At 49.0% G+C, this 26,033-nt stretch overlaps 1 protein-coding gene across 1 annotated transcript in view; it reads right to left on the bottom strand.

Moving 5' to 3' along the window:
- Window positions 1–7,633: 7,633 nt before the first annotated feature.
- EYA2 (eyes absent homolog 2 (Drosophila)) overlaps window positions 7,634–26,033 on the bottom strand; it is a 194,366-nt gene continuing 175,966 nt past the window's right edge. The window contains exons 10-14 of the mRNA XM_006881747.1: window positions 19,775–19,935; window positions 16,488–16,602; window positions 15,006–15,127; window positions 13,310–13,410; window positions 7,634–7,714 (exon numbers count right to left, since the gene is read on the bottom strand). Coding sequence (XP_006881809.1) covers window positions 7,634–7,714; window positions 13,310–13,410; window positions 15,006–15,127; window positions 16,488–16,602; window positions 19,775–19,935 — 580 coding nt within the window. The remainder of the gene's footprint in view (window positions 7,715–13,309; window positions 13,411–15,005; window positions 15,128–16,487; window positions 16,603–19,774; window positions 19,936–26,033) is intronic.

Raw genomic sequence — 26,033 nt, 5'->3', positions numbered from 1 at the left:
AAGAAATAAAAAGAGAGTATTAGAAGAAACCAAGAGGAAAAAAAAAACAAAAAGAACATTTGTGAATTGCAGTTGTCAAAACAAACAAAAAAATAGCCTAGCTGGCCTTATTTGTGAAGCATAATTGCTTTTAGCATATGGAAGTATTTTTTCACATTTTCTTTGTATAAAATTTGTATTAAACTTAAATATCTTTTTTGATGATGGTGTTTCTTTGTGACTAAGGCATACCTTCCTTTCTGGTCTTCTCTAATTTTTTCCCCCTTCAGACCCACTCACCTTTTTTTAAAATTAAACTGTTTGGGGTCCTAGGTGGCCCCATCAGACACGGGAGCGGGGGATGAGAGAGAACATAGAAACACATCCACGCGTGCGGGCACACACCTTGTGGAAGGTCCCCACAGCCACTGTTCTGGGGAAGTCAGTTCCTTGGAGTTCAATGTTTTTAAAAAATATTTATTTACTTCTTGGGAAATTATTAAGTACCTGCCACGTGCCAGACATGGGACCAGTCCTTTTCCTTGACATGTTTACTAAGATTTTGAAAAATTTTAATAGCTAAAATAGTTAATCACAATTTACTGTTTCAACCAGTCCGAAGTTACAATTCAGTGACACGTACCACTTTTTTTTTTTAAAGGAAGACTTTATTGTCTTTGGGTAGCACGGACAGAGCCCACAGCCTCTTAAGCGTCAGCTCCGCGTTTGTCGTAACTCATTTGAGGGGTTTTGTGGGGGGTTTCATAGTTCATGGAAGCACAGTATCCATGAGTGGCAGTATTTAGGTACCAGTCTGTCACCTACCTAGCTCAGAGGTGACATCTCCATGGGATTTCAGCACCTACATGGAAGGGCAGCCCAGGACGATGGTCTTGGGGAGTCCTCTAGTCTCTCATGGTCCAGTATGCCCTGTTCTTTCAAATGATTCTATTAAAACACACTTTTGCCCTGCCCTTTCAGATTTTCAATGTTGCTGAGAATCTACACAACAGAACATAGACCAGTTCAGCAGTTTCCGCCGGCACAGTTCATCGCCCTGATTATACTCTTCTGCACTATCCTTACCCTAAAGGTGTCCCTCCCCTGTGGACAGACACTCCTGCTCCCTAAGTTTCCTATCTAATCCGTCCAGTTGCTGTTGTCCATTGGATCCCATATTGTTGCTATGTGCCGCTGAGATAGAGTGACACAGAATGGGTTACGGACAGCAGGCTGGTGCTGGATTAGAAGGGCTGTTCTGATTCAGAAGGTTGTCGAGTCAGTACTGACGGGACAGCACCTCACAGGTTCTTGTTACGTATTGAGTCAGAACCAGCTCATAGTGGGTTTTCAGAGGCAGTAAATTACACGGGAGATTGCCCATCCTTTGAGGCAATTGGTGGATTCGAACCACTTGCCTTCGGGATGTCAGAGCAATTCCTTACCACTAAACCGCCAAGACCTATTGCATTTTAAAACAATCACAGTAAGTGGATATTGTTGCTTCTCTGGGTAATAATGTGCTTCTCTCTTCTTTATCTGGGCCTGGAACATCTTGTTAAGGAGCCTTCCTGACAAATGGTTAAATGTCCTGCTGTGAGCCAGAAGGTTTCTGGTTTGAATCTATCATTTCTCATGGGAGAAAGACCTGGTGAGCTGTTCCTATAAAGATTACAGCTTAGAAACCCTCCTGGTCAGTATACAATTTGGGGGTGACCAGCTCAGTATCACTAGGGAAAGGAGAGAGGCAAAAGAAATACAAAGGCAAACCATCGTTCCATACAGAATCCTGCATCATCAGTTATGACCAGCGTGAGTAAAGTAATAAATGCCTTTCGTGGCCGCACTGAATATCCACAAATGAGCAAACTGGCGTGACAACTTCTCGGTGTCACTTCTCAAAAAGGAAAGAACATGGAACCTCCAGGTAGTAGGCCACCGGGAATCCTGCCTCTGATGTTTGGGCTTTTGTGCCCCTGTAAGGGGAGAGAGGAGAATGGGTGGGTGGGCGGTCTGCTCCCTGTTCTTGCAGGACAAGGGCTGGTCTGCAGCCTGGATGTCCAGGGCGGGTTCTGCTGGGAGCGGCCTCTCCAGCCCCCTGGTGGCCGTCACGCTGAACTGGAGCCCGGTCTGATTGGTGGCACAGCTGGTTTGCTGGGTGCTCTGCATGCGACTGGCACAGGGACGCAGCCTTTTAATAACAAATCCTGTCCTCTCCACTCTGCACCTCTCCCTACAGAGTCGCCAGATACAGTGACACCCGGGAGAACCAGGTCGCCATCAGCTTGCCTTGTTCTTTGGGTCCTGCAACTTTCCCTCTGCTGACAGAATGCAATGTTAGCACTTTTATTATTATTAATTTTAATGAAACTTTACAGAGACTTTGGATTTCCATTCATTTATTGTTGCACTTTTCTCCCCCACCCCTTCTCTCTTCTCTTTGAAAAGTAAAACTCTTTCATTGTTATGCAATCCCTTTTCCCAAGTCCACTCCACTATGCAGCCTTTGTTCTGGACTCCTGTCATGACAATAATACCTAATCATACATCCCTTTTAAACAGTTTTATCTCTCATCTGTTTCCATGCACCATACATTATTTATCCCATCTTTCTCAGTCTCCCCCCAACCCTGATGTCAGTCCCATTTTATAACGGCACTATGCAGTATCTGTCCTTTTGCGACTGAGATATTTCACTCAGCATAATGTCCTCCAGGGTCACCAATTTTGTATACTATTTCATGAGTTCTCTTTTTCAAAGCAGCATAATATTCCAGTGTGTGAATCCAGTCGTTTGTTGATGTACACTTAGGTGGTTTCCACTTCTTTGCTATTGTGAACAAAGCTGTGATAAACATGGGTGTGTAATGTTAACACTTTTTTGCCATCCTCCAGTGGTGAACTATTTGCTCTTCCCTTCTCTGACCGGTTCCTCATTCAGGTTCCAGCTTCTGTGGTGGGTACTGCACACACACCCACACAGCCATGGGGCGGGCTGGGGCTGGAGGTCCACCCAGCAGGGGTGGGGTGGGCTGGGCTGGGGAGGTGCAGGACGCTGGGCAGCCTCCCACGTGTGCCTTTGAGTAGGAGGCGGGGACTGAGCCGAGACATCCTTAGTTGAGTTAATACGGGTCTTAACTGTGAGCTACCTGAATGTTAGAAGCACTTGGGAAACTAAAAACAGACCAATAAATGCCCAAATGTCCCCTTACCCCTTAATGACATCCGTTTGTTACTGTTTTTATGCACCATCGAGCTGGAACTGACTCCACGGGGTTTTCAGAGAGAATTAGTGACAGGGGAGGAGATTGCCCATCTTTCTCCCACAGAGCAGCTGGTGGATTTGAACCATGAGCCTTTGGATTGGCAGTGCAACACCTTACCACGAGGCCACCAGAGCTCCCTTCAGTCTTTCTAGTACCTTTTAAAGTCCTGAGGGATCACCAGGGTGGAGACCACCAGGCAGAAAGGAAAGAAAGGTACACAAGTGGGTACTCTGGCGTTTGCAGGAGGACAAGGTAGCCAGCAGGGCCAGAGTGGGGGGTCAGGTGGGTGGGCGAAGCGGTGTGATGGGGACAGATGGGAGGGAGGCCTGAGAGTGTCGATCACGTGTCCTGTGGGCTTATGGGATGTTCTGAATCTAGGTCCTTCACGGATTTTGATCCTTTGCACCATTTTCTTTAATCCAGTGACACAGGGCCACCTCTGCATTTCCGAGTGTCACTAATGTGCTGAGCCCCTCGCTGATGGCGTCCCATCCTGAATCTTTTGGTCTTCATAACTTCTTGAGACAGGTACTTTGAGAAGGTAGCCTGGGTGGGTCATCGGTGCTGGGGGGGTGGCAGCAGCTTGCAGGTTCCTGTGCCCCAGTGTCCCCTTGCTCTCCTCGGCTCTGTCTGCCCAGCTCTTCTCTACTCCTAGCTGTGAGCCCAGACTCGCCCCTGGGTGTCTGTGGAGGAGCAGGGGACACTTGCTTCTTAGATGGCCCAGAGGTGACTCCAGCTCTACCTTCTGGGCCGCCACTTCCTCCCCCACCTGTGTCAGTCTAACTTCCATAATCAGGTTCTATCCTCAGCACATTTGGGACATATGGTCCTTGGAGGAAGCCTCATGTTGGGAAAGGTCAGGGAAAGAAGGCAAGACCCTCAGCGAGACAGATGGACAGTGACTGTAACCAGGGGCTTGAGATTATCAGAGATCAGAAGATGGTGCAGGACGGGGCAAGGTCCAGCTCGGGTCGCTCTGGGTCACAGTCGCTTCCATGGGTCTTTTTTTTTTTTAAATTTTTTAATTATTATTATTTGTGTGTGTGTACCGTCAAATCGGATCTGATAGGTACAGGAGGAGATTGTCCCTCCTTTTCCCGGCAGAGCATCTGGTGGATTTGAACCGTGCGCCTCTGGGATTGCAGTGCAGCTTCTTGCCTCTAGGCCACCAGAGCTCCCCTGCCTCCATGGTTCTTAACAACAACAGCATCCCGAGCTCAGTGCCCTGGTCTCTGCTCCCTACCTAGACCCTGCCGCCACATCCATGTATTTCAGCAATCACCCTCAGGTGGTCTAGGGCTCAGAGGGCGGTGGGCTGGCCTTGTGCGCCTGGATGATATGGGAGCTGGATGAGGGTCACACGGGCAGAGACGTCACCTCACATTCAACCCAACCAAACAACGCACCCCACAGCCATCGACTGAATTCTGACCCACAGGGACCCACAGGACAGAGAGGAGCTGCACACGGATTTCCAGGTTGTAAAGCTTTCAGGTGACAGACTGCCCCAACCTTCTCCTGTGCAGTGGCTAGTGGGTTTGAACCACTGACCTTTTTAGTTAGCACCTTAATGAAAGCCTTAACTACAGAGCTCCCGGAACAGCACACAGCCAACCAGGATTCACTGACTATCCTTTTTGGACCAAAGAGTAACATTTTAAAGTCTTCGTTTGGCCGGACCTGGATCTTCTCATCCTAGCACGTAATGTCTGGATGTAAGAATAAACGCTTACCGCTTTTCAAACAACTTTAAGTGCTGTTGTAAAGTATATTATTACAAAAGTGGAAGCAATCATTTTTTTTTTTTTGTCCAGAGGTGGGAAGAAGCATTCTCCCAGCCCTGCAGCTGCCAGCGTCTTTGTCCTGCACAGTGTCCCCCAGGTCCCAGTGTGGACGCCATCTCCGCTGTGGTTCGGGGGAGGAAGAACCTGTAACCAAGCCTCCAGGGAGTGAGGGCCCCCACTGCTGGTGACACTGCCACCAAGTCCAGGCAGACCTTTGGTTTCAGATTGTCCCAGTGAAGCCTGTCTGTCACTCACACTTTTTTTTGTTTGTTTCCCAATGCAGGATGGACAATCACTTCCTGTGCAATTTACAGCCTCTGAAAACCCACTGGATGGTCAGCTGTGAGCAGGTTCTGACTCCACAACATTCAACAACAACAGAGCATATACGTTATGTTTGTTGTTGTTGTGAACCATAGAGTCGGAACCCTTTGGCAGGTTTTTAGCTGACTCTCTAGCAGGTTTTCAGAGGCAGTTAATTGCCCTTAAGGAGATTGCCCATCCTTCTCCCATGGAGCAACTTGTAGCCTTGAACCACAGGCCTTCAGGACTGCAGCGCAGCTTCTTGCCACGAGGCTACCAGAGCTTCCTAGAGTCCTTTAAAAGTCCTTTAAAAGGACTACGGTGTGCCTGACCCACGCCATGATATTTCACCTGCTTAATATGCATGTGGAAACGACAATGATTAAAGCAGACAGAATTGACGCCTTTGAATTGTGGTGTTGGAGAAGAGTACTGAACGCCCCGTGGACTGCCAGGAGCACAAATAACTTTCTTGGAGAATGTGCAATGAGGGAGCAAGGAGGGCAAAATGGGACACTTTGGACATGTTGTCAGGAAGGTCCAGTCCTTGGAAAAATGACATCATGCTGGGAAAAGTGGGAGATCGGTGGAAGAGAGGAGGGCCTGAATGAGATGGACCAACACAGTGACCGTGACAATGGACTTGAACATGGAGAGACAGGAGGATGGTGCAGGAGAGGGTTCCGATTTGTCGTTCATTCTAGTCAATTCAGTGACACCTCGCCTCCTGAGAATGTCCGAAACATTGCGGCTGATCAGTGAGAGACAGAGCCATGGAGCCAGGAGGACTGTTGGGAAAATGGCGCTGAAAGGTTGCCACAAAAATGCTTCGATTTGCAGCAAATGCAATAGCTGCAAAGCTTGTGAAAGAAGTGCAATAAAATGAGGCATCCGGTGTAAGGTGCAGCCAGGTTATGACTTCTCGGGGCTGAACGCACTGTGGATGAGGCTTTAAACCCTGAAGCTTGGGCACAGCTGGGAGAAGTTGCATCTAGGATCCTTTCACTGGCACCTTCCCACATTGCCTGTTTCCAGGTCCACGGACAGTGGCCCTGCAGGGAGCGCAGCTTGTGCCAGCTGTGGGGTCGCACTGCCCTCTGGTGGTCATTGCTGAGCACTGCTGCCCAGGCCAGGCTCTTGCATCACTAAGGGCTCAAAACACTTGGAGAAAGAAAGGGGTTTTGGTACCTTGAATTCCTTTTTACACAGGAATGATACATGCAACAAGAAGGATGCCTCTCCAAACTAGCACAAATGAAAGAAGCCAGCCATGCAAGAGTACATTCAGTAGAAGTCTGTTTAAGCAGACCCTCTAGAACCTGCCACACTATCTGTCCTGGGCCCTCTGTGGGCAGCAAGGTGTCTTCAGAACTTCTCCGATGCCCCTTCCTGTCTGGGAATGAAGGCGCATAGGAGCAAGTCATCGGATCACCTGGGTTCAGCTATGAATGACGCAGCTGTCATCTAAAGTCCCAGAGACAACTGTCTTTCTTTTTCCCGTAAGCCACTTAAGAGTTAGAATTTTTATTCTCTAACAGTTGACAGAATCTCGAGACAGACCAACACACTTGAAAGCAGCCACGCTCGACCCGCCTCCAAAATGTAAACGTGGTTTTATTGAACGCCTTTCATCCCTCACAAAGCACTGTTCCCTTCCCAGCATCCCCCTCGCCCTGGACAACAAGATGGCAGCTTAAGGCACGTGCACTGTCCACATGTCAGGCAGGATCTCTGACAACAAGAATAAGCAATAGTCTCCCCGACAGCCCCCATCGCCTCCCTCACTAATGTCCAAAGAATGATTGTCCCCCCAAAAGCACAACTTAGAGAAAAGAGTGCTTAAATAGAACAGTGAACCACCCCACATGCCACTTTTGGGTTGTGTTTTTTTTTAAAAAAAAATCAAACCGATGACTAAGAAAACCAAGAACACGGGTACAAGAGCGGAATCCTGGGGGATGCAAGTAGTCCATAAATTAAAGAGGAAAAACCCAAACCCTGTGCTCCACCCTCCCCACCGGTGTGACCACCCCCACCCAGTAACTCCTTGCTCTTGTGCTCGAAGTCTTGAGAAAGTCCTGGGCCCGAGCCGGCCCTCTTCCCTCTTCCCCAACGTCAAACATGCCGAACCCGATGTTGGCTGGCTGTTTCTCGGGAGCCTCGTCTAGATGGGAAGAAAAGCCTCCGAGATGTTACATGTCTGATGGTCTGGGGTTCAGTGTTCTGGGTGGGGAGGCGGGAAGATGGGGGTTGGGTGGTGGGGTGACAGCCGGTGACATGGAGAAGCCCCTGCTGGCTCTGCTATAAATACTCCAGCTCCAGAGCGTGCCGCAGGGCCTCGAGGTCTGCATGGCAGGATATTCGCCAGAAAGGCATGTTGTGCTGGAAAAGAAAACCAAGAGCACAGTCAGCGGTGGGGGGGGAGAAGAAGAGAGAGAGACAGAGACACAGAGAGAGAGAGACACACACAGAAAGAGACAGAGAGACAGAGTCACACAGAGAGGCAGAGACATACAGTTAGAAAGAGACAGAGAGAGACAGAGACACACACACAGAGACAGAGAGACAGAGACACAGAGAAAGACACACACACACAGAGAAAGAGAGACAGAGATAAAGAGAGAGAGACAGAGAAAGAGACAGAGGCAGACAAGAGAGAGACAGAGTGAGAGAGACAGGGATGAGAGACACTGATTTTTGTATAATGACCTGGTCTTTGGAACCTAACGGTGCTGAAAGGTGACGAGTGGGTGCATTAGTTACTGACCTCACTGCCCAATGGGATAATTCTTCTCAGCATCAGTGTGTATAAACTCAGTTCCTGTGGAGGCCCTTGTTTGCCCCCCACAGCCTTGTTCCTGTCCGTGGGGGCACATAGGGTCTGAGTCCCCCCAACAACATGCACTGCAAGTCATGACTGTCCCCGGCCGTGCCCCAGCAGGTAGGATACCATCAAGACAACCTCTTCTGATGGTAAAAGCGGGGAAGGAAAGAAAGAGGGAGGCCAGAAAGCAGTCTGTGTGCACGTGTCCACTTTCCATGGGTGGGTCCAGAAGGCTGTTTTTACTGGGTCGATTTGACTCACAGTGACCCTATGTTCCCCAGCAGAACTGTGCCCTAGATCGCCTAGGCTGTAATCGTTGAGAAGCCACTGGATGGGTTTGAACTCCAGAACTTCTAGTTAGCAGCCAAGTGCCCAGATTGTGTCTCATCCACTAAATCAGCTGCAGCATTTTTTAATAAAGACTGAACCTCGAGATTCTGCAGGGTCTCCCCAGCCCAGAAAGCCCACACCGCAATAAAGCCAGCCACCTGAACCTTCTAGTTTCCTGGTGCATGTCAAAGTCAAGTTCACACTATTCTGTGGTCAATTAAGCATGCACCAGCATGATGAAAAGGTATGAGATACTCTTAAAAAAAAAAGTACGAAATACTCTGAGTGGCCAAAACAGGACACAGAGACCCAAAGTGGGCATGTGCTTTTGGAAAAATGGCATCAATAGACTTGCTCCAGGCAGGGGTGCCACCAATTTTTACACATCTAAAAAAACGTAGCATCTATGAAACACAGGAAAGTGAACTGAGGTAAAATGAGGTTCATTTGCCGTGAGAAAATGAGCACAGGAGGAGGGGGAGGGCTCTTCCACGCCGGGCTCAGAGGCTCCGGAGCCCATGGATTTATCACTCCCGGTGAAGCAGACACAGTGAACTGGAGACGTTAACACCGCCAGCAGGGCTCAGCCCAGCCCTGGTCCCCTCGGCGTAGTTCATGCTGCTCAGGTGTCCAGAGGCCTGGGCTAATGGCTCCCATCCATCAGGCTGGACAGCAGCCAGGACAGCCTGTTGACCTGCCGGACCTCTGCCTCTGAAGCCCCGGCACGCTGACATTTAGGGGTGCTGAGTGAGGGATGCCCTCATCTTCCTTGGTGGGCTCGGGTGTGTGTGGACTGTTTGAGGTCCCCACCGCCTCCTTCCCGCCCCTCCAGGTGAAGGCAGGGGATTTCCCATGAACCAGCTGTGTTAGCCTCTCTGAGCTTCAAATCCACCGTCTGTAAAATGGGATGTGACAACAGCCACGTAGCAGGGGGCATTTGTGGGGATGATGCTAGTACTAAGGGGAAGAGCTTGGAGGCCTGAGGACAGGTGGAGCACCCTGGCCAGCTCGAGGCCTGCGTGTCAGCGGCTCTTGCCATTGGCCCTTCTCTTTCAGAAGGAAACCCTAAATCTCACTGGGCACGAGGCTGCTGACAGGACAGCCTCCTTCTCCCAGCTTCCCTTGAAGCGAGTGGAATCCTGGGATAAAAATCTGGTCAGCGGCGGACAGGTGACAAGGACTACACGGTGAGCACACGCAGGACTGGCAGGTGTTTCTGTACACTCGGGTACCATATGCTGTAATGCATCCACACATGTAGCCCAGCCAACAGGATGCAAAGTTACGAAACTCCTTAATCACATAAGCACGTGGGGAAGGAGCCCCTGGTCCTGGAGCCTTGAGACCATGCTCCTGGGGGGCATCGAGGCCAACTGGCCTAACATAGTCCACAGAGAGAGAGCTCTGGTGGCCTAGTGGTGAGGAGCTGCACTGCCAACCCAAAGGCGTTTGGTTCAAATCCACCAGCTGCTCCTTGGGAGAAAGATGGGTTATCCCCTCCTGTGTGATTTACAGCCCTGAAAACCCACTGGTGGGTCGGCTCTGAGTTGGTTCTGACTCGACGGTACAACAACAACAGTCCGTAAAGAGAATGGTCTACATCCCACGTTGGTGAACAGTAACAGAAGACTTTTTCTTTTTTCAATTGAGGTCTTAAAAGTTTGTGAACTGCACACCCATGTTTATTGGGGCTTTGAGCTGGAAACAACCCAAGTGGCCATCAACAAATCAATGGACAGAGAAGCTGTGGTATAGTCAACAATGGAATACTACGCAGCAGTGAAAAACAAGGAACTCATGAAATACTATGCTAACTGGATAACAGAGATGACATTATGCTGAGTGAAATATCTCAGTCATAAAAGGACGAATATTGCATAGGGCCACTATTGTAAAACAGGACTGACATTGGGGTTGAGGGAAGGCAGAGAAGGAGGGGAGGAATGATGTGTACTGCACTGAAACAGATGAGGGAGAGAACTATTTAAAAGGAATATATGATTAGGTATTATTGTCATGACAGGAGTGGAGTGGACTTGGGGGGAGGGATTACATAGCAATGAAAGAATTTTTCTTTTACTTTTCAAGGAGAAAAGTGAATTGGGGGGAGGGGGTGGGCCGGGTGAAAAGTGCAACAATGAATGACTGGAAACCCTAAGTCTCTGTAAACTTTCATGAAAAATAATAATAATAATAATTAAAAAAAAGCTTGTGAGCCACATCTGAAATGCCACCATTGTTCTCTCCCATCAGAATCAGAGGAGACGGAAGCAAAGCTGCACAGAAACATCTAGCGCAGAGGCCTGAAAACTCGAGCTCGTCGTCATTGAGCCGACGCACGGCCGACTGTCCAGCATGGCCTGTCTCTCCCCCTCGGAGCAGCTGGTGGACTCGGACCCCACCTGGGGGTCGCCAGTGCTCCAGCGTCTACCATCCTGAACCGCAAGACCCAGATGGTGCCTCACTACCACTGCTGGGCACGCTTCCAGGCGTCACAGGACCAGGTTTGGGATGGAAGGGGCCAAAGTGTAGAATACAACTCAAAACCACCAAAAGGGCCCAGCTTTCTGGCCTCGTGGGCACTGGCGGAATCCCTGAGAGACGATGGCCCCCAGTCCCCCTTTGAGGCTGGGACAAAACTCAACCCCACGGTCCGAATTTCAGCCTACCAATAGAAGGTCTATAAGGGGATCAAAAACACCACTGAGGAACTCACTCTTTAGAAAAGTCAACTACAGGAGTCAGAAGAGCAGTGTATGCCCAAGGGTACAGCTCAGAGGCCAGCAGGGGTAGAGAGGATTAATGCAACAGGAGTCACAGGAAGGAAGCGAGATGAGTGTGATCACATTGTGGGTACTATAATGAATGTAAAACAAAGTGTGGACGTGAACGACTGAATGAGAAGCCCAGTCTGCTTTGTAAACTCTCACCCAAATTATAATAAAAACATGTAGCCAATGGGACTTGGCAGTAGAGCCGTCTGCTGAGACTGTGCTGTGTCCTGTCTCCTGCTGGACAGAATGTGGACACACAGTGTGGGAGCATCTTGGCCCTCACGGAAAAAGTGGCATCATGGGGCTAGTGGTGCAATAAGAGAGAAAGAGCCAGGGCAACTCCACCCCCATGAGCCTGGGCACCCCACCCCCACGAGCCTGGACACCCCCTCCATGAGCCTGGACACCCCTTCCATAAACCTGGGCACCCCAACCCCATAAACCTGGACACCCCACCCCCATGAGCCTGGACACCCCCTCCATGAGCCTGGACACCCCCTCCATGAGCCTGGACACCCCCTCCATGAGCCTGGACACCCCCTCCATGAGCCTGGGCACCCCTTCCATAAAGCTGGGCACCCTCTCCATGAGCCTGGCAACCCCACCCCCATCAGCCCGGCAACCCCACCCCCACGCGGCCACAGCATCCTGGGCAGTGCGCACTCCTGCTGACCCGAGGACAGAAATAAACCTTTTTGGTGTTTGAGTGGCGGGTGGCATCTCTAGCCCCATGAAGAATCAATGAACACCTCAAGAACGCTCTCAAGGACCTGCAGCAAATACACCAGTGACAGGAGACGAACCGGAGGCTGCCAGCCCTGTGCTCCCGCCACTTCCTATCGCCTCTTCTTCCCTCCGCAGTGACACACCAGCCCCTCAGGAAACGTGGAGCCTGTGGCCTTTCGTGTGTCCTGGTTTGACTGTCTGATCCTGTTCCCTCCCTTCCTAGTCTCTCTCAGACTCCACCTCATGGAGAGACCAGCGTTGGTCACCACTGACACTCGGAACCTGTCCCTCCACGGGACCCCTCTCTGGTCCCTCCAGAGCACCTATCACCCCACCACACACATATTTAGCTTATGTATCTGTGACCTGCCCCCAGCATCCCAGTGCCTGGAAGAGCGCTGGGCACAGAGCAGGTGCTCGGCTGGCGGAGCAGACGCATGAGCTGACGCAGTGTCACTGTGGGAGCATCAGCCACGCAGAGGACCGTTCCGTGCTAGAGGGGACAGCGGCTGGAGAAGGTGCAGGGACAGGGTGGGGAGGGCTGCACAGGCCGGTCAGGGATTCCGTCCTGGACATGGTGCTAACAGCAAGGCTGAGGAGGAAAGAGCAGGCACGAGCTGGACGTGGGGGGCCTCCCAGGCTGAGCAAACAGGGGCTACAAAGACCCCTTCCCTCTCCTCTCCGAGCCCCTTGCTCAGGACCCTCAGTCCCTCCCGCTTCTTGTGAGTTTTCAGACCCAGAGATCTTTGACATCTCTGAATTTCCCTGGGATTTGCTGCGAGTCAGGAAGGGGAAGCCAGGCTCCCCAAATTAAGCTCTGTGACATTAACAATCCACTTCCCAGGCCCCTGCATGGAGGTGGCAGGGCCTCTGGGATGCTGTTGACAGAACCAGACCAGGCAGCTGTTTCTTTTTCTAAGAACAGGGCTGAGGCCACCAGGGCCCTCCCCTGTCCCTCTCCTCACGAGCCCGACATCACAAATGCAGGATTTTCTTTTTCATTAGCTTAATGCTGTCTTTATTAACTGGGAAAGTTTCCTGGAACACGTGATCGGCGAGGATGAAATAAAACACACACACGTGCGGCCCACCCCCAGCCTGCCCAGCATCCCAGAAAGAGCCCAGAGCTTCCAGCGGCAGCGGCCAGAGGCCCCGGTGGATTTGCAGAAGGAAATGACTCAGGACGCTTCTGTGATCTGCACATGGGAGTGGACTGGCCAGCACAGAGGCCGGGACAGAGAAGAGCCTGTGCCTGGGAGCCGGGATCTGCCATTCCTGACAGTAACGATGCCGGCCTGGAAGGCTGGGGGGACAGGGAATTACCTTCTTGGCCCCTTGCTCCTCTTCCACGCCGTCCCCGATGACGATGTAGACAGCTTTCCGGCCAAATCGCTGCATTATGCGCTCGAAGCAGCTCTCTTTGCCTGCAACATGGAGAAGGAGAGAGAATGCAGCGTCCGGTGGACCTGGAGGGAAGCTGGCCTGTCCATCTCACAGGAGGCCCTGGGGGTCAGGGCAGAACTGGCTCCATGCCGTTTTCAGTGACTGCTGCCCATGGGTAGAATTGAACTTCCAACCTTTCAACTAGCAGCTAAGCACACTACTATTTGCATCACCCAGAGACTCTTCTACTTGGGTACCTGTCTCCTCCCTCAACAAAAGCAAACCCAGTACCCCTGAATGAATTCTGATTCCTGGGGACCCGTGACTGAGTTCCATGGCTACAGATCTTAAACAGAAAGAGACTGACCATTTGTTTTCTGCAGAGCAACCAGTGGATTCGAACTGTCCACCTTCCAGTTAACAGTCTAATGGGTGACCCCCTACGCACAGGGGTTTGTCCCCTCTGGGGTCAAAATTTACACTGCTGTTGAGTTGAAACCGACTCCTAGTGACCCTCGGGCAAGCGGTAAATCACATAGGAGGAGACTGCCCATCTTTCTCCCTTCAGAGCTGTTAGTGGATTTGAACCCCCGAGAGAAGTGTGGCCTTGGGGTTAGCAGTACAACTCCCTGTGGACAACTGCAAAGGGAAGCATTGTAATTATCCTGTGTGTTTTAAATCCTAACCTCTGTGATGCTAATGAGGAAGGATTTGTGGCAGTTAAATTAATGAAGGACATAATCTACAGGATTAGGTTCTATCTCTAGTGACAGATAAAACACATGCCTCAAGTATGTCTAGTGACAGATCTCTTTCGATATATAGAAGAGACTAAACAAGTGAGCAGAGACCATAGGCATCTCTCTATCTCTATTCCAGGAGCAGAGAGCATTCTTTGGATCCAGGGCCCCTGTGCTGTGAACCTTCTACACCTGGAAGACGACTCATGTCAAGACACCTGGGGCTCTACAAAATAGCCAAGCTCATAATTACTCCAATATGAGAACCTTCTTCCAGAACCAACACAGAGGGAAAGCTTCCCCCAGAGGTGGCCTTGAATTAGAATTTCTCTGGTGGCCTAGCCCCAAGGGAGGTGCAATGTTAACCCAAAGGCAGTTGAAATCCACCAGCAGCCCCACAAAAGGAAGACTGGACATCGCCTCTCACACAATTTACAGCCTCAGAAACCCAATGGAGGGTCAGCTAGGAGTCAGTTCTGACTCAAAGGCAACGAAACTGTGAGAAAGTAAATTTCTGTTTGCCACAGTCATCCACTGGGGGTATTTCTGCCACTTCACTAAAACACGGGGCCATTGCACCGGCCTGGATCACTTGCTTCTGGTCTGTTACATGTGTGAGAAATAACCTTCGGATCTTATTTATGCCTTTGTACTGGGGAGTGTTTTGTTTATTACAGCAGCTTTGCTTACAACATAACCACTACACATTTGAAAAATATAAGCCTAATCAGTTTCACTGGAAACAGAAGAAAAAGCAAGTAACTTGGTTGTGAGGACTCTTTTGGGGGTCTGATGCCTTTAGACGAATTCCTTAACCTTCCCGTACCTGGGATGGAAAGCTAACACCCCCTACCCACCCCAGCCCCTGCATCCCCCTGAGATGTGGCTTCTCCTACCTGTCTTGGTTGCACTGTAGATATTTTCAATAGGAAACACAGAGCCCAGTCCGTACAGCAGGACTTTGGCCAGGGCAGGAATTAGTTGAGTGGTGGTGACCAGCACGTTGACACAGTTGGGTCTGAAGATAAATGAGGTTGGAGATCAGAACTTAGAGGTACAGGAGCAGATCTTACAGCAAGAGCCTGGAGCAGGTGGGAATTCTAGTGCTCTGACTACATGACCTCCATATGAAGTACAGTGTCAGACACATGGCAGGCACTTCCAAATCCAGTCTTGGACGGGTGGATGGATGGATAGACAAAGGCAGGGAGACAAAACGGGGTGCTGGGTGGGCTCATGGCTGGCTGGAGAAGCAGGCTCTGGAGGTCAATTTCAGGTGAGGGCAGGACCCAAAGTTCCTCTAATTCTTCTCTTTTTTTAAAAAATTAATTTTAATGAAAGTTTACAGAGACTTAGGGTTTCCAGTCATTCATTGTTGCACTTTTCTCCCTGCACACCCCCTCCCCCAATCCATTTTTCTCCTTGAAAAGTAAAAGAAAAACTCTTTCATTGCTATGCAATCCCTCCCCCCAGGTCCACTGCACTGTGCAGCCATCAGTCTGGACTCCTGTCATGACAATAATACTAATCATATATCCCTTTTAAATAATTCTCTCCCTCATCTGCTGCAATGCAGTATACATCATTCCTCCCCTTCTTCTCTGTCAAGGCTACAGCTTGCCGGACATGCAATGTGGATGGAAAATCTTTCTTATTTAAAAAAATACATGCTTATTGCAAGGGCTGCACATAGACAAAGCCGGAGGGACCAGACAGATAATGTAAATGAAGGCTATGGGACAAACGGAGGGCAGCAGGGAAGGGTAGGGACTGGAGTAAACTGGAGAGCATGTACTTGTTTGGATCTATTGAGAATCCAGAACCCTGGAGTTAGGTGTGAACTGTCCTAGTCTTCAGAACAAAGGGAGGGGCAAATACACTAACCAGACAGTATGGATTCAGCCCATCCATCGGCCACCATACTGTATTCCTTTATTTGCTGAGTCACATGAATTTTCAATGTTCTAACAGGGAAATCATCTGTTCTCTAGATGATCTTATTAAGAATGAGAGGCAATTTGTTGGAATGAAAAGAATGAAAATTGGCTGTCTTGTGTTGACTGGAATCCACTAAGTGATCTGAGACATCTTGTAAAATTGTTAGCAGAACTGAGGCTGTGACTGGTGGATATTCTGGGCCAGGAGTGTATGGGATGAGGGGCTTATGTATGGACCCTGAGAAATTTCAACTTACTTATTTGTTCGGCTGTGCCCAGAGGTGGCCACTGTGCCATGCCCACCTCAACTTTATCAAACTGCTATAAAATGTGCACATGAGAATTAAGAGTTCCCTCTCTCTGACTACGGAGATGGAGGGGCCACCACCCCACCTGGGAGAAAGCTCAGTGATAGGCAGGAAAACGGGGGCCCAACCTTACCGGGAATTGATGAGGTTCAGTGCCTTCAGGGAGTGGGTCAGCCAGAGGTCAGTCAGTGCTTCCAGCTCGGCTCGGAGCTGCAGCCAGGTCTCTCTTTTGGGAGCACCTATCAAGCCTGTGGACAGAGGAAATGAAGGCGTGAGTGGCCATGTTCACATGGTTTCCGAAGGCCTGTGATTTCAGAAGTGGCTAGCCAGTCTTGCTTCTTAAAATGACCAGTCCATTTTAGGGGGAGGGAAGGGAAGTCTGGCTACTGCACTGAAGGTTCAAATCATGTGATCCCCTCAAAGGCCAACTTCAATCCTTAAAGGCTCTTTCAATCTTCTCTTGGGATTAATCCATTAATCCATTTATAGATTCACTGATCCATTTACTGAGCCAATCTCCTCTCCAAACTCATTCATCCATCCATCCATCCATCCATCCATCCATCGACCCACCCACCCAGTTACCGTCCGTCTATCCATCCACCCATTCACTCACGTATTCATCCATCTACTGACCCATTCACCTCTTCAAATCACCTGATTCACCTATCCATCCATCTATCCGTCCATCTATCCATCCATCCATCGACCCACTCACTTCCATCCGTCCATCCTCTAACCCACTCACTTCTCTTACCCACCCAATGACAAACCTACCTGCCCATTCACCCATTCATCCATTGACCCACTCAAGCTTTTCTCCCTCTCCACCCGTCCATCTTACTCACCCGATGACTCACCTATCCAGCTTCCATACCATCTACTTCCTCACCCACTATCTGCTCTCCCCTCCCTCCCTGCCTCCATCTATCCAACAGAGAACTCAAGAGTTCCTGCGTGTGGCTGTGACATCCAGTGACGAACAAGACCTGGAGATCGCAGCACCCCCACTGCTGTGGTGCAGACTGAGACTTAAAGTAAAACGTACTAATGACTAACATTCACTGAGTGCTTATTACAGGTGGGACCTCGTGCTTTTAATGTGTTTTCTTTCACTCTAGTAAAAAAAATGGTTGAGGGTTATTGTTTTTTTTGGTTTGTTTGTTTTGTTTTTAGCATATACAATGGCTTGGCTCCATAGTCAACAGTCCTGGCACCAGCAGCCAGGAAATTAAAAGGCGCATTGCCATGGGAAAGTCTGCTGTTAGGGACCTCTCCAAAGTGCTGAAGAGCAGTGGTGTCTCTCTGGAGACTAAGGTGCGTCTGATACAGGCCATGGTCTTCTCAATCACCTGTTATGCATCAGAGAGTTGGCCAATGACCAAGGAGGATAGAAGGAGAATTGATGCCTTTGAGCTGTGGTGCTGGAGAAGAGTACTGAGAATACCATGGACTGCTAGGAAAACAAAGAGATTTGTCCTGGAGAGGGTTAAACCGGGTGGCTCCTTGGAGGCAAGGATTCTGAGGCTCCGTCTAACTTACTTTGGACATGTTGTGAGGAGAGACCGGCCCTTGGAGAGGGGGACATCATGCTTGGGAGGGTGGAGGGACAGCGCAGGAGAGGAAGGCCCTCTATGAGGTGGATTGATTCAGTGACTGGGATAATTGGGACGGGAGTGTCAGAGACAGTGTGATTGGCACAGGACAGAGTGGAGTTTAGGGCTGTTGTACATAGGATCGCTATGAGTCGCAAGCTACTCGACGGCACATAACAACAACAACAACAACAATGGAAAGACAGGGATGGAAAGGTAAGAATTCGCATACCATCCTGGCACGGGGACCATGCTGACCTATGCATGGTGCTAACTTTAGTTTGTGTGCTGGAGGGAGTACTGTTTCACTTCATCCTTGCAGTGACATGAGGAGGCAATGCTATTCTTACTTCCATTTTACAGATGAAGAAACTGAGGCAGCTCTACTCTGTCCTATCAGGTCACTATGAGTCAGAACGGACTCAGTAGCAGTGGGCGGATACTAGGATGCTGTGAAGAGCAAGTGAACTCGGATACAGAAAGTGCTCCAATCAGAGCCTGGCACAGAGGAAGCTGGCGAGATGACTCTCAGCACCGGGGCAGGGAATTAGGGCCGCAGGACGATTGAGACAGAAAACCTGTCCTGAAGAACCTGAGGGGGAAGCAGAAGATACTAAACCAAAAGGCCTCCCTAGCACGACCCACAGGAGCCAAGGACAATGCTGCTGTTTACCAAAGGCGCCTGGTGGTACAGTGAGCTAAACGCTGGGCTGTTAACCAAAGTGTCAGTAGTTCAAGCCCAGCAGTTGTTCTGAGGGAGAACGATGAGGTAGTTTCTTCCTGTTTAGATTTACAGTCTTGGGAACCCAAGGAGAGGCTGAGGTGAGTCAGAAACCTTTTGACAATGGGGTACTGTTTCCTGAGCACCCAGGAGACACCAGGCACGGGGGTGTGACTTCTGTATGCGTTAATGACACACCTCCGTGGAACCCCGGCAAGCAGAGTTATGTCTCCGCTATTTCATACTCTGTGGGGAGTTGTCACCTGAACGTGGTGCCTCAGGTGGTCTGAACCAGCAGCTCCTCAGGAGAGATGGACAATCACACCCATCACCCCCCACCCCTATGATTTACAGCCTCAGAAAACCTGCCAGAGGGGCAGCAAGGCGTTGGTTCTGACTTGAGGGGAGTAAGTCGAGTTTGTTGAATTTATTTCATTGATGTAGAAACTGAGGCTCAGAGAGCTTATGTATCTTGTTCAAACAGTTAGACTATGACAGAGCTGGGAGAGACACTGCTTACGTCCCATGGGGGACTCAGGATTCTGCCAGGGGCTCCACTCATTCTGTGGACAGAGGGAAGGAGCCTGAGAAGCTTCTGGGGTGAAGGGGTGTATATGAGAGACCCTGTAAGCTGCCTGCCAGTCGGTGTGGGGGAGTCGATTCCATTTCACAGCGACCTCACGTGGTAGAGAGTAGAACTGCTCCATAGGGTTTTCTAACAACAGCAACAACAACAAGCTTTAAAGGAACAGGCCACTCAGTCTTTTCTCCCTGCAGAGACCCCGGATAGGTTCACACTGTCAACTTTCCAGTTAGTAGCCAACCGCTTAACTGCTGTGCCACCAGGGGTCCTTGGATAATCCTGGAAAAGATGCTCAATCTATCTCTCAAATTCAACACTACAGCCCTGCCTTGGGGGGTATCATGCGGACTGACTTCAGTGAGCTGGTATTCGCAAAGCTTGCAGAACAGTGCCTGCTGTGGGCACCACTTATGCAGAGTGATAGTGCCAGGGCCCATCCTGATGGTTCTCCCTTTAGCTGAAGGAGTGGCCTGAGTATCAGAGAACCCTGGACGTGCTGTGTGCAGGCTGGGCCCACTCACCACCCACGTTGTTCTTGTACGTGTTGTACATCTCCTTCACCCGACGGTAGCGGAAGGCCAGCTTCCTCATCCAGTCCACGCCACCGTGGACGCCGGAGCCCAGGCAGAGGCTGGCTCCTGGGGCCGAACTGTGGAAGCCATCAGCAGAGAAGTTATATGTGCTGGAGAGAGAGAGGAAGGGGAAGAGAGAGGGTGGGAGAAGAGACAATGTTAACCAGCCAGCCAGCCAACCAATTAACCAACAAGAGACAGTGTTAACCACCCACCCATTCAACCAGCCAACCAACCAACCAACTAAAAGACAGTGTTAACTAACCAACCACCCATCCATTCAACCATTAAACCAACCAACCAACCAGTCATCTATCTACCCACCCAACCAACTAAAAGACAGTGTTAACCAACCAACCAACCAGCCAGCCAGCCAGCCAACCAGTCAAAAGACAGTGCTAACCATCCATCCATTCACCCACCCAACCATCTAACCAATCAGCCAACCAACCAACCAACTAAAAGACTTTTAACCAACCAACCATCCATCCACCCAATTAACCAGCCAGTCTTCCAACCAACAAGAGAGTGTTAACCAACCAGCCAACCAACCAATTAGCCAGCCAGCCAACCAACCAACCAACCAATTAAAAGGCAGTGTTAACTAACCAACCACACATCCATCTACCCAGTCAACTAACCAGCCTGTCATCAACCAATCAGTAAGTGTTAACCAATCAGCCAGCCAATCAACAAGAGAGTGTTAGCTAAGCAACCACCTAAGAGACAGTGTTAGTTAGCATAGGGAGACAACAGGCTGGTGGATTCACGATGGGGCCAAAGGCATCCAAAAACCCAGTGAACATGGCACAGGATGTGGGCATAAGAGCTTCCAGGGAGGAGCAGACCACAGCTTTTAGTATGTTATTTATACATAATTTTTTTAAAAAAGATCTATAGAGAATACAATAACGCAGTTATAATAACTATGCACCTTCATAGCAAAGTCCTCTTTCATATTTAACAGGGAAAGCTGAAATAGTCAGCTCAGAGCAGGGAGCACAGCCGTGTCTAATCATAGGAGCAGATCAGCATTTCCCAACTGTGGTGGCACCAATGGTTTTGTGTTTGATTTTTGTTTTTTAGTTACTACTTTAATAGTTCAATAAAATTTAATCATGTGATTCTTTTTAGAAGTATAGGCAGAGTTAAGAACAACAGGAGGGTCTTACTGAAGCACCCAGGGACTAGGGCACTGAAAGAGTTTGAAAAGGTTCGGTTGTGGCTGACCTGAACAAGGGCAGCTGGCGTGGGGGACGCTGACCTGAGTCAAGTACGCACCAGTGCTCTTCCCAGAGACGGTGGCTGAGATCATGTGACAAAATGCAAGACTCTTGGTTGCTCTGTAACAAGAACTCTATCCTTGTTTCCATCAGCCAGAACTGAACTATTTCAAACTGGTTAGAATCTCTGCCAGAAGCTAGAGAATGGGGTGTCCTTCTCCATGCTACGTCAGAAGGAACAAAAAGAAGGGGTGACGTTTCTGGAGTCCTGCGAGCCAGCTGGAGCTCTGGGGAGCAGGGAAGCAGCGCCTCAAGTCGCCTTCATCTCTCTTTCATCTCCTTCTGGAGTCCCCCCATTGGTCAAGCCCACTGGAAGCCAACCACCGTCCTCTTCTACTCTTGTCCTGTTAGCATTCATTTCCCTTCCTTTTATATCAAATGGTAACTGTTTTCTTTGGGGAACATCTCTGCCCCCTGCGTGTAAGTGAGCAGATCAGGCAAAGCCTCTTCTCTCGCTCTCAGGAATTTGAAGCTCAGAGGCATTCCAAGAAATGACTGGTGCTGGTTCATCCGGACAAAGAGTCTAGAAGAAACGTAACGACTTCCTGCTGCTTTGACCCCTGAACGTGCTCTGGGCTTCTGTTCCTTCTCAGGCTTGACTGCCCGTCCTGTCCTCCACTCTGTGAGCAACTCCAGATCCTGCCACAAAAACTCCCTCTTCCGCTTATTATTTATTTAATCAGATGGTGTTAATTTCCATTACTTTGTAGAGATACGCTCTTTGACCCAGGAAGTAGTAGTTCAACATGTGGGTTGGGAAGAACCTGGTAGTCTATTCTCATAAAATTTTTTAAAAACACATTGTCATCGAGTTGACTTCAATTCATAGGGCTGAGCATCACTGCCCTGTAAAGTTTTCGAGGCTGTAATCTTCACAGAAGCAGCTGTTATACTACTGTTCTCGACAGTGGCTGGTAGATATGAACCACTAACCTTTCAGTTAGCAAGCAAGTGCTTAGTCACTGTGTTATCATGATTCCTTCCATAAACATCACAACCTTGGCAACCCTATGGGGCAGTTCTATTCGGTCACATGAGGTCGCTATGAAGAAAAATGGACTTTCTGGCATCTAGCAGTAATTTGTTTGCATAGCAAGGTCCTCTTTTCCACCAGAGACGCCAACGAGTAGATTAAAGTCTTGCTGCTGCTTCTTCCTTCTCAGTCCCAATTCCCCTGAGTGTTGGTGACCGGTGAATTAAGAAAAAAGCGAAATACACTCAGCTGGGAAGAGGGAGCAAAGCTACACGTAATCATATGAGCAGATACCATTCATCAAGGGACCACTCATCCCTCTGCACTGGGCACTCTCCCAGCACGTAACCCACTGTCAACGGACGAGGAAGAGGCTATAAATTTATCCTCCTCAAGGTACAAGGTTTGAATCCACCAGCCGGCTCTGTGGGAGAAAGATGAACAATCTATTCCTGTGTGATTAACAGCCTCTGAAAACCCTCTGGAGGGTCAGGAATGGGTCAGTTACGACTCAACGATCCGTAACAACAACAACAACAACATCGACGCTCCTTGGCTCTAGAACCGCCACTTTAAAAAAAAAAAAAAAACAAAACATCAACCACCCTCCTGTCCTTTCTCTGCAATGTAAAGGCTCCCATCTTGTCAGCTAATTTATTGCTTCAAAACCAAACACTGAGGGAGCTCTGGTGGCCTAGTGGCAAAGAAGCTGCACTGAAATCCCAGAGGTACACAGTTTGAATCCACCAGATGCTCTGCTGGAGAAGGAGGGGCAATCTCCTCCTGTACCAGTCAGATCTGATTTGATATCTCTCTCTCTCTCTCTCTCTCACACACACACACACACACACACACACACACACATATTTAAACAACAACAACAAAACCCAAAAAAACCAAACACTGACTATTAGTTCAGCAGATAACATGGTGGAGCTGCTGAGAGGGTCTATCAGGAGGCGGACATGCCTCACTGAGGGCAGGGCATGGTGCCCAAGGTGGACAGAGGTGAGGACAAGAGTTTGGACTCACGTTGTGGATTAGAATTCTACCTCCCCACTTGGCAGCTGTGGGCAGGTTACTTGATCTCCCCAGGCCTTACGTCCCCAGCCGTACAACGAGAGGATGGTGAGAGGATCAACCCTCTAAGGCTGCTGGGAAAGTGCAGAGTCAACCTATCTGAAGCACTTGGAACAACGAAGGTCCCAAGTGAGGGCTCAAGAAAGGCTGGCTCCCGGGAGCTCTGGTGGCCTAGTGGCAAAGAAGCTGCACTGTAATCCCAGAGGTATGTGGTTTTAATCCACCAGATTCTCTGATGGAGAAGGAGGGACAATTTCCTCCTATACCAGTCAGATCCAGTTTGATGGTACACACAAAAAAGGAATAACAATAAAATAAAATAAATTTTAACAAAGAAGACTGGCTCCTAATGCTAAGAGAGAAAAAAATCAAAGCAACAAGCATTTTATAATACCAGTTGTGTGCTGTGTGATTCCAACTCCCAGCGACCTTACTGGGCTGGACCGAGCGGAACTGCCTTATGGGGTTTCCTCGGCTGTAACCCTTACGGAGTAACTGGTGAGGTGTTTTCTGCTGGCAGCAGCTGGTTGGTTGAACTGCTGTTCTTCTGCTTAGCAACTGAGTGTGTCACCACTCTACCACTTGAGCCTCTTTACGTGGACTCTGGCAACAGGAGTCAAAAATCATTTGCTGTCAAAGTTGTTTCCAACTGATGCATGTCAGAGTAGAACTGAGTTCTGCAGGGTTTTCAATGACTGAGTTATTTTTCTGGACTGTCAGTCAGGCCCTTTTCCTGATATGCTTCAGAGTGGACTGGATTAGCAGCCCAGAAGACACCATGAGGGACTCTAGCACGTGATGCTCAAAAGCTCATTGCTGTCAGGTTGCAGTTGGCTCGTGGCTGACCCGACCCTGGGTTTCCAAAGCTGCGTATCACATGGGAGGAGATTACCCATCATTCTCCGCTGGAGCCACTGGAGGGTCTGAACCACTAGAGAGGCTCAGCCTTCGGGTCAGCAGTGCCGACTTGTTACGGACGACGCCACCAGAGCTCCTTAGAATATATAGCAGGAACTCGGTGAGACCTTCTTGAAGGAATACGTGGGGAATCTGGCTTCTAGGAAGAAGACGCACTTAAGTCGTGGATGTCTGGTTCTCAGCGTGAGGCAGGAATATTGCTCTGAGGTACCAATCCAGCTACTGCGGAAACAATCCTTGGAATGGAATCAATATCCAGAAACAAGACAGTGGAACCCTGGTTGCTCCCTCCCTCGAAAGAGAGTGGTGACTCTTGACGATGCCATGGAAATGATACGATGGACTAAGATCTGGCTTTCTGTCCCCCATCAACCGGACAGTCCAGGCTGAGTTCGAGCTTCGCGGCCAAGCCTTGCTCCTTGCTAATTCTGATTGCAGACATTCCGGGATGGCTAATGGAAAAGAAGCAGGCACTGTCTTCTCATTGCTGGTAAATAGGGGGGGTTGTGAAAGACTTGCAGGGATAGAACTGGGAACTTTAATCTCTTCCTTTTTCTTTTTAGCAAGTTTAGAGGCACAAGTTGGAAGCAAAGGCTAAGTGAACTTACAATGTCCAGTCCCATGACTGGAACATTACTTGGCCCAATGGTGTTCTAATGGGCTTGAGACCTTGAGAGGAGCCCTGAAGGGCTGCTAACCAAAAGGTCAGGGGTTTGAACCAGCTGCGCTGCAGGCAGAAGATGAGGCAGTCTCCGGTAAAGATTTACAGCCTCAGAAACCACGCTCCAGGACAATTATTCCGTTTTACGGGAGAATTATGAATCACAATCAATCTGATCGCAATGGGCTTCCTTCGGTGTTAGGAATGTTGAATTGTGATAATTTTGGATAAGCACAGATTAACAGATTAACTGGGGTTCTGGGCATCTAAAGTTTCCCGCGGGGCAGACTGGACCACTTCCAGCCACATTCCTCTGAAAGCTGTCTCATTCGGAGCGTTTTCATGCCTTATTTCCGGAATCTGTGTCTGTCCCAGAAATGCTTGCCCCTAACACTCAAACACTTCCACTTATATATTTAAGACAAAGTTTTTGAGAATGGACTGTATCAGTTTGGTTTTTTTTTTGGGGGGGGTTGGGTTATTTCTTTACTTGACATAAAACCCTCAATTTTTACACCAAAATATGCATGTTAATCAATGCACTAACACCTTTGGAGATTTAATACCAAACTCTTAGCAGATGTGCACACTCAACTCTTAGGTCCCCTGGGTGTGCAAACTGGTAAGGGCTTAAATACTAACCAGGAGATTGGGGGCTTGCATCCTCTGACAACACTTTAGAAGACTTGCTTCCAAAGGGCAGGTCACAGCTTTGGCCATTGTTTTTTCTTAGTGAGTCTAGTTTTATTACAACTTGTATTCCTACCCCCTTTCTATTGTTTTATTACCAAATAAAATTGTTATTTACACTGGTTTACTTACAAAGTTTGTACACATTATTTTTCACACCAGATCTTTCTCATTTCCTTTACCCACCCCTCCCTCCACCTATCAAATTCTGTGACCCTATGGTCACACCCCTACCCATCCTCACCTTGCTGCTCCTACCCTCGCCCCTGGGATCCTCACACATGTTTTACTAATTAATCTTTTTATTTCTATAATAATGATCTTATACAGTATTTGTCCTTATGGGACTGAGTTAGTTCACTTAGCCTAATACTCTAGTTTTGGAAAATTTATGGTGCGATTCTACTGTGTACACATGGAGTTACCATGAATCAGAATCACTGTGACTCTAACTAATAATAACAAAGTTTTTAAATCAGAAATCAATCTTCTTAAGCCAGGTTTATCCCAGAATGCATAGCGAATTCTCAATGGTAAAGATCTTGGGATACATTTCAAGGGTGCTAACTGAAGTTTTTCTAAGAGGCATGTATTGCTTTGCTG

The sequence above is a fragment of the Elephantulus edwardii genome, unplaced genomic scaffold (genome assembly GCF_000299155.1).
Source record: "Elephantulus edwardii isolate Elephantulus edwardi_28Jun2011 unplaced genomic scaffold, EleEdw1.0 scaffold00015, whole genome shotgun sequence".
Lineage (NCBI taxonomy): Eukaryota > Metazoa > Chordata > Mammalia > Macroscelidea > Macroscelididae > Elephantulus > Elephantulus edwardii.
This window is presented reverse-complemented; position numbering and strand designations above follow the sequence as displayed.